Source organism: Triplophysa rosa, linkage group LG2, assembly GCF_024868665.1.
Source record: "Triplophysa rosa linkage group LG2, Trosa_1v2, whole genome shotgun sequence".
In the NCBI taxonomy this organism is placed as follows: domain Eukaryota; kingdom Metazoa; phylum Chordata; class Actinopteri; order Cypriniformes; family Nemacheilidae; genus Triplophysa; species Triplophysa rosa.
In genome coordinates this window covers 16379530-16389153 of record NC_079891.1, presented here as the reverse complement: position 1 = coordinate 16389153, position 9624 = coordinate 16379530, and the positions used below count along the sequence as shown (strand labels likewise).

The window sequence follows — 9624 nt, the reverse complement described above, 5'->3', positions numbered from 1 at the left end:
GAAGCGAGCCTAACCTTTAACATGATCAGAAAAGTGGACGGATCTAAGACCCTTCTCTGCTAGGTTCCTATGTCATTAATTGGAAGCTGTAGATCATCTCCCTCTACTGGAATTCTGTCCACATCTGGTCTTGCAGGACAAAAGAGCCACCTCAGCAGCGCCAGAGCCGCACGCACCAGCAGCCTCAGTAACAGAAAGGCGAACGGCACGCCTATCTCCATCATGTGAAAGATCGGGGCGCTGAATCGACTAAGAACGCAAGTGAAGAAAAACGTCCCGAGTGCCACACAGGGGTAGAGAGAGAGCTTGGCCAGCATGAAAGCATGCTCTCGCCCGCCGTACCGCACGTACGGGTGTAAAGTCTCACGCTCGTTGAAGAGCGCCACTATCCACATGGCCAGCTGGAAAAGGCCAGCAAAGAAGATGATGACGCAGCTGATCTGCACCGCCTCCAGCTCGTTGCGGGAACCTCTTGGAAACTCATTGGTGAGTTGGTACGAGAGCGGCAGGCCGCCCACAAAGGCCAGGGAGAATGTGTTGAAAAGACCCATGAGGCGCGTGGCCTTCGTTACATGCAGGAACAGAGAGTGGTGAGTAAACCAAAGAAGCCCGACAGTGGCAAAGGAACCAAAGTAGGCCAGGTACTCCGGACCGTAATTCAGAAGTGCACTGAGCAGACTGCCGTTAAACTCCTTCTTCACAACAAACGGATCAGGCACGTTGTCTTCACTGTATATAGAAGACAGAAAAGGTTACTTCAAGTTCTGTAAACTGTCAAAAAAATTAATTGAACGATTAATCGCATCCATTTACATTTATGCATTTGGCAGAGGCTTTTATCCAAAGCGACTTACATTGCTTTATACTATACATTTGTTTCTGTGTTTGCATCCAGAATTGAAGTTTGTGTTTACATATTATATGTCTGTGCACTGTGCATATTCATTTTGTATTTAAAAACACGCCCATACATGCATATATTTAAGAAAAATATAAAAATGTATAAACATGCATTTATTTATAATTATTACCAATCATTTAATTCATATATAAATGTAAGGTTACACGTTTTTTCAGTGCCTGTGTTACAGTGTAATTATACATTTAAGTACTGAGTAATAAAAATTAACTACATTAGTTACATGTAATTATGCATAATTAATTTATAGTAAATACTATAGTAAATACATGTAACATGTGTAACAAGGGCACCGCAAGATAGTGTTAGCAAATGTAAATATTTCCTAAATATGTATACATATATGTGTATGTGTTTATAAACACAAAATGAATATGCACAGTACACAGACATATATTATGTAAACACAAATTTTAATTTAAAAAAAGATTAATCGTGATTAATTGATTGACAGCCCTAATTTTAAGATATAATGTAATTGCTGAATGAACATTGATTTACCAATTAACAAAAGTTTGTGATTTAACTAACAAAAGAAAAAAACATTAAAGTAATACAGCCAAAAAACAGCCTGGTATGCTCTAGTTTGATATACAGTAAAATCTTGTGTGATCGAGAGAAATGTACAAACCAAATGTCTAAGATGAGCAACGTGGCAACAATAGCATAAACTCCATCACTGAACGCTTCCACACGCTCTTTACTCAAGGGTTCACTTGGAAGGTAGTTGTAGAAAAGCACATGATCTGTATCTTCTACCTGACCTGAATTTATAGAACCAGTGAGAGAACAGAAGTTTGGTCAGATTACAATTGTTTATACATTACATTTACATTTATGCATTTGGCAGAGGCTTTTATCCAGAGCGACTTACATTGCATTATACTTTAGATTTGCATGTGCAATCCCCTGGGATCGAACCCATGACCTTGGCATTGCTAGCGCCATTCTCTAACCACTGAGCTACAGGAAAGCGTTTCCATACCATTGTAGGGCTGTGCAATGAATTGTTAATAATCGCAATCGACAAGTTTGGCTTCCAACAATTACAAAAACAAAATAATCGAAGCAAAACAAAACGATTATTGTGCGGCATTCTATTTTGCAATAATCTACAGCTGTGCGGTTGTTTTTTACGTGATAATTTTTTTTGTTCATCATTTGAATTCAAGTTATTTATTTTAAAAGGGATAGTTCACCCAAAAATGAAAATTCTGTCATGAATTACTCACTCTCTGGTTGTTCCAAACCTGTATAGATTTATTTTGTTTCATTGAACACAGAGAAAGATATTTGGACGAATGCTTGTAACCAAATTTGACTAGACCATTGACTACCAAAGTAGGAAAAATGACAAGGGTATTCAAAAGTGACCCAGAACTGTTTCCTGACCTACATTCTTCAAAATATCTTCTTTTGTGTTTAACAGAACAAAAATAATAATACAAGTAATTTTTTCTACTATGGTAGTCAATGTGGTCCAAGAACTGTTTGGTTACTGTATTGGCATTCTTCCAAATATCTTTCTCTGTGTTCATCAGAACAAATAAATGCATACAGATTGAAGGTGGGTAAATTAATTTTTATTTTTGGGTGAACCATGTTTTAAAAGTTATGGAGTAATCATGTTAAATAATCATTATCTTAAAGGGGTCATATGGCGCGAATACGTGTTTTCTGTGTCTTTGGTGTGTTATAAGTTGCCCATGCATGTATTAGACAAAAATTGTCTAATTGCAAAAATTGAAGTGTCGGAACAAAAGATGCATTCTATGCAAAAGCGAATGCTTACCCAGACCTGCCTGAAACGCCTCGTGTAACCACCCCCCCACAAATCTACATCAGCTCATGGTATGATTTGACTAAGACCGCCCAAATGTATACGCAAGTAAGGTGGGCATACTTGTAAATCTCATTGCATCGTCGCTGCCGCAGCCATGTCATGGAGATGCTGTGTGTTTCGTTGCGAAAATAAAGCCTATTTGTTTTCTCACCCTTCCAAAAGATGAGACGACTAAAAACGAATGGTTACGAATTGTACATTTTATTTACAATACTGTTCTAGAACAGTACAATCCGAATTTTCAAGTGTGTGCAGCGCATTATTGCTTCATGAACCTGGGAGAGATCAAGGCCGGCTGTGCACCGAAAGCTTTGGTTAAAAAGTGGGGCAATTCCAACCATTACAACTTTGCAAGGACAGTCTGGCGCTTCAGATTCGCAGCCTGTAAGTATATTTTCATTGTAAAAGACTTTGTTACGGACTAACGCGAGTTGAGTTTGTCGTGTGTTTGTAGTGCATGTTGTTTCTTTGTGTGATCTGCAAATGCAGACACTCACGCAACGTGAAAAAAGACAACATAAGTCCTAATAATCAGTAATTATCAAAGGTGGAAAGTAACGAATTACATTTGCAACAACACATTGCAAACATTGCAAGGAAAAAAACATGACCAGAAATTTTTCCAGTGAATGATGGGCGCGAGAGTTTTTACGTCAATACCAGAAGAGCAATGGAGACAGAGAAGTTAGACTTCGGTAGTGCACCTGTCCTAAAGGTGAAACCCCATCGAACTCTGAAAGCAACCATTTCAGCTTCAAGACCAGATTATGGATGCTGTGCAAACTAGCATCTTATAAAAATCCTATGTAATCGGTTTGCATAACCAAAGAATTTCTGCACAAACTGTCAGAAACCGTCTCAGGGAAGCTCATCTGCATGCTCGTCATCCTCATCGGGGTCTCGACCTGACTGCAGTTCGTCGTCACAGCAGATACGTATCAAAGGGATTAAACTCTTGGGATTCATGTTTCTTGTTCACTGCGATCAACGGCAAAAATGTTGCCATGGTAACTATACGTGGTTTCACTACTGAAACTTAGCAGTGTGTACCATTGATAATTTGTTAAGAAACTAAGGCTTCTGGCAATCTTTTTTATGGCTTAATTTTGCTTCTAAAGAAAATGTATATTGATTTAATAATTGTTTAGTTAATATTTCTGCTATATGATTCTGTGATATTTCGGCAAAACAAGACAAACAATTCTTTATTTGTTGCAGTGCACTTGTAACCCGTTTTAATATATAAAATTAGGCACTATGATGACTATTGTTGGTGTTGCACAAAAAAGGAGAGGTCCCCCCACTTTTAAAAAGTAACTAAGTAACTTTTACTTTGACTACATTTTAAACAAGCTACTTTTTACTTTTACTTGAGTTGATTTTTTTTGTCTGGTAATTTTACTTGTACTCAAGTACAATTTCATCAAAGTAGTAGTACTTGTATTTGAGTATAATATTTTTTTACTTTTTCCACCTCTGGTAATTATGTTCTAACTAGAGGCAACAAATGTCATGTTTATAATGGGGTTTATTGTCTTTGTTGAGTCGCGACGAGACATGGCGTAACACTGGTTGATCGCTAACGGCAAATCTTTATAACGTCGTATATAAAAGGTAAAACAGTTAGCTATAGTTTTTAACTATTTAACATAATATATTTTTTAAAAACCTTACCAATCCTTTACATCCTGCTCAAGTCGCACTGGCAAAGTTAAAGTATCGGCTTGATCATCTTCATTTTCCAGATCAAATTCGGGCTCGAATTGATAAGGAAAGTACCGATGACATTTTATCACCTGTCAGTACAATTGCTTGGGAACATGATGTTCGGGACAAAGAGGAGATACAAACATGCACGCAATACAGTGTTTTTAACCTTAAATAGTGTATACACATTGCATTACATCTAAAATAAACGATAATATTTGTTTTAGCTGTGTCATATCACCCCTTTAATATTGGCCAAAATAACCGTGATTATGATTTTTGTCAGCCCATATACCATTGTTTATATTATTTTTTTAAACGACAGGAGAATTTTTATGTTTTGTTCTCACCACCAACGGCTTTATTCCAGATCCACTTGAAACACTGAGATATGTAGGGCAGGAATATAACAATAGCCAAAAGGACATATGACTATGGGAGACAAAAAAATGGTGTAAATATTTGTTGTATATAGTAGCACACTTTTTGAAATTTCAGCATTATGTATAGTATCGAATGTAATATTTAAATACAACTTAAAATTTGCCCACCAGTTGGAAAAAGATGAATGAAAAGACAATGGCAAAGAGGCACATGATGGGAACCTTCATGATGACTTTGAGAATGTGGTGCTTGTAATATGCTGGATTCTCTGACATCTGGATGTGGTCATTCAGAAGGAAGGGGTGGCTAAATCCATACAAGACAATCAACGCCTAGTAGCACAAAGTAAACACATGACCAAAGTTGACACTGCATGATATCAATGACCTTGCTTAAATGTAAATGAATTAGCTCTGGTAATGGTTTAAATGGTTGAATGTTCCTCGTTATGGTTTCCTCACCTGAATTAAGCCAATCACAATGACACAAGCACAAAAGAAAGTAAGGCCCAGAACACTGCCAGGAAATGCCGCCATAAGGGAGAACTATAAATAACAAATACATTAAATAAAATGACACAAAAATAGCTCTTATTTTGCATTCTTTTATATTTTTATATTTAAAATATTTGATGAATGTGATAAAATCAGTGTAACATTAGCAAATTGTGAAACATTTCAAAACATCAGTGCATGCTTTGTCACATGAATAAAATAACTCACTGTGTATGGCAGGAAGGTTATGAGCATCATACAAGCCTGAAATAGAATAAAAAGGAAAGTTGAAAGTCTCTACACACTTAACATTCTAATAAACAACAAAAAATAATGTGTCTGATGTCAGCTTTTTTGGTGCTCTCACCAGGTTAAGAAGTGCAAGAGTGTCATCAATGCGCTCAATGACCTGAAACAACCTAACAAAACCATGTAAATGAAATCTCTAACTGACTGAAGGTCATGTAAGGGAGTGGATGAAGGGAATAGTTAATATGAAGTTAATATTTGAATTCTGCTGTGCTAATGTTTACATGCTCTCACCTGATATGTGCAGCCCAAGCAACAGTTACAATCAAGAAGGTCATCAAGTAGACAGAAACCTTAGTAGTGAGCAAAGACTGAATACTCTCTTTCAGTTCCTGAATATATGGAGGGATTATATTTCAATGTATAAAGTACATAAAGTAAAGCATAACATGCTTAATTTCAAATGCAGCCATTTAAAAGATTAGGGTCACTTATTCTTTAAGAATATTTTTTCACTTTTTGGAATAATAGTAAACTCACATATATATGGCATAACGTTAATGTAGCTATGGGAATTACGTTATAAACCTAAAAAACTTTCATATAACTGAAAACATTTGATCAACCTGCTTCTTGAGGTACTGTAACCCTGGGGGGTTTTAAGCAGTATTGAGGCACTTGCTGGCTGCATTCCTTCATCAGGCAAATTATTTATTCATCGTTCGCTTATTAGAAACATTTACAGTAAGTGACCCTAAACTCTTGAAAGGTACCCTCAATTTAGATAAAATAACTTGTTTCACCTCATTATCCTGAAATTTTGTATGTGCAACAGGTAAAATCTGTGAAAATAAATTAATAACAGATTTAGTTGCCTTTTTCACATGCACGCATTATAGTTTGGTTTTATAGAACTTAAAGTAACAGAAAGAATGTGACATCAGATTGTATCATGTCATATGTGCTTAATTGCGGATTTAATGCTATCTGACAAGTAAGATTTATTTAAAGGTTGAATGCGAGTACTGTTTCTCACCATTACAGTAGCGATGATGGCTATGAGCGCATCACTGTACGCGAGCAGGCGGTGTGATGATTGCGTGCTGTTGTGACCGTCTTTCTCTGACGACGTAACGCTCTCCAGAAATGAATGCGAGTGATTTCTCGGCGTCCCTCTTTTCTCCATTTCCTCGTCATCATGATGCTCGATTATTTCGTTTTCATCGTTGTCTGCCATGACAGCGGCGGTAAACGGTGTCAGTGAACGGGGCAGGCATGAACGCTGTTTGCGAACACTGATGACGCATCGTCAGCTGACCGGAATTCCAATTCCCCACACGTGCACGCGCATGACGACGCTCGCTTGTCTTCAAAGGCCTTGTCCCTTATGGCGCACTCCGGTCTTGTGGACCTCCTCCGAGTCCACACTTGATGACGTCAGGAAGTGCAGACCTATAGGGCACTAGGCACGAGTCCACAAGGGTACATGGGAGTGCATTTTGGGACAGACTTGAGGTCATCACACCGGAAAAAGCAAGCGGTGCTTTCTAATCACTCTCGCGGTACTTTGTTGTCATTCGCTGATCAGTCTGCGCAGCGCCGCGTGAAGTCGTCCACTTGTTGTCCCATTGTTGTTATTTGGGACTGGAGCTGCCGGTTTTTATTGTTCTGTATTTCATATGTTTGTATTTCATATGTTTATATGCCACCCGAGCATTATGCAATAGATACTTATGTTTGTAATGCATTCATTTGTCATGACGTCATGGATGTATATTTATTAATTTGTTTACACTATACTTAATGTGCATAATGTGTTCTTAATATGCATATATGTTGTTATTTAATATTTCTCTATAATACAGAAGCTGTGTTGTTCAGCTTTACAGAGCCCAGAGACAACTAGATATAAATCTACAACAAAACATGGCTTATTACCTTATCTAAGAAAATGCACTGCATTAAATTATTTTATTCTTGAATAGCTGGCTTAATAGAAAATAAATAAGCAATAATACGAATAAGTAACTAATTAATAAATTAATTTTGAATTTTATCAAAACATACATTTAAAAATGTATCCGTCATGTTTACGTATATGTCTGACATACACGACACTCCTCCCATCCGTTCTGTGATTGGGCGCTCGCAAGGATTCCTGGGTAGGGGACTTCAGTAGAGTCTGCATCAGACCGCATCGAGGGCACAAAGGAGGCGCTCGCGAGCAGACCCTACGGACTCGTAGACTTGGCGGGAACGCGCAATTTAAGTCCACGAGACCTCAAGTCCACATGAAGTGCGCTATTTGTGACAGGGCCATAGACTGATCATATGCAGACTGTACTACTATGGAAGGCCAGAAGGGCCAAAACGTATGAAACCAACACGTTAACACGTATTAAGGCCAATTTGGCGTAGCCTACGCAGAGCCGCGTACCCTGTGCGTACCCTACGGTGTAGCCTGACGCGCACCTCTCCAAAAATGTAACAACGCGCCAACTCAACGCGGACCCTACGCGGACCGCAAGCGCTGTGATTGGTCGGTTTGGCAGCATCGTACTTCCTTCTACGCATTTCTGGCGTCTTCTTCCGGCAAGTTCAGAGTCCACAAAAGAACAACATGGTGAGCATCGACCAAGTACTGAGCGTCTGATTGAAGAGGTTCGGAAATACACGCATCTGTATGACTCCTCTTCGGCGGACTATAAAGACTGTCAGATGGCGGCGAATTCTTGGAGAGAGATTTCCTCTAATGTCGGTTTGGAAGAGTGTCAGCAAAAGACATGAAGAACTTCGCACTTTATTAACACTGTGCACGATCTTTTGCACTTTATTGGCTTTATAGTTTAATTTTTTGTTTAACCTTTTATTGTTACTAGTTTTTTGAAAGTTTTATATTTGTGTTAATATGCATTGTATACTCATCTATACATAGTTTGCACTTTTACATATTCTGTTCTTTGACTCTTTTGCAAATAAAGAACAAAATTGTGACATTTCCAGATCTTGGTTGTATTTCGTTTCATTTTTAACTAAACAATTAATAGGGTGAGTTGTCCATGACAAAATATGATATTCTATCAGGGTATCATTTCAATACACAGTTTTGACATCTATGTATATACAGTGCTCTGCGTAAATGAGTACACCCCTTTGAAAAGTATACTTTTTTTTCAACAATATCTAAATGAACACACATAAAAATCCAAAATGTGGACAAGACTAAGTAATAATAACATAACAGGGATTTTATCATATAAAATAGCATAAGAGAGATTTATCTTCGTTCTTGGGTTTTTTCCTACATTTTTGCTGTCACACCATAGGACAAATTTGCATATTAATAGTTTAATGATTATTGATTTAATCATTAAATTAAGCGTATCATTGCCATTTTTTAATAAAATAAGTTTAACAGCCAACAGAAAAGAGTAGCAAAGATAAAATATCAGTAGGGTCTGCATTGCTGGATGTGACTCTTATTTTGACAACGGAGCCGCTAAGGTTTACGTGTCTACACGCAATTACGCGTCCACGCGTCTAACGTCTGTACACGTTATTATGGAGCGATTTTAGTCTCATTAATTATTCACGCGTAAAACAAGATACACACATGCGTAAACAGTTTCACATGAACAAAACCTAATTTACGTGCACAAAGTATACATATACATTTACAAAAAGCAATTCACGTGCGTAAAACAAAACTATTTTCTCATAAAGTACGTTTCGCAAACATACGACTGTGCGCAAATATTTCGAAAGTTTAAAATGTACACGTTTATCGTGTTATGTGAATGTGCAAATCGTCACTCACGTGTGAATCGGCTTGGATGTGTGTGTTTTTTTGAGACTGTCCTGGCAGAGCAACCCCCCCCCACGTGGGTTGTCGTACTCTTTAGCCAATCAGATTCAACCTTACCATTCAACGAATCATAAACGCGGAGAGAACAGGACTCAAGGAAAACGGCTCTGCGCACCTTTTGCGCAGCTACAAATCTATGCGCCCATACAAAACAATGTTTCCA

General features: G+C 37.9%; 1 protein-coding gene across 1 annotated transcript; it reads right to left on the bottom strand.

Moving 5' to 3' along the window:
* Positions 1–54: 54 nt before the first annotated feature.
* On the bottom strand, positions 55–8469 carry tmem175 (transmembrane protein 175). The gene is made up of 11 exons (XM_057354525.1): positions 7710–8469; positions 6633–7539; positions 6400–6438; positions 5891–5988; positions 5715–5766; positions 5576–5611; positions 5315–5398; positions 5021–5185; positions 4820–4901; positions 1551–1683; positions 55–729 (listed from the first exon to the last, which is right to left on the bottom strand). The coding sequence occupies exons 2-11, from the start codon at positions 6831–6833 to the stop codon at positions 60–62; spliced, it is 1560 nt and encodes a 519-aa protein (XP_057210508.1). The 5' UTR covers positions 6834–7539; positions 7710–8469; the 3' UTR covers positions 55–59.
* Positions 8470–9624: the final 1155 nt, after the last annotated feature.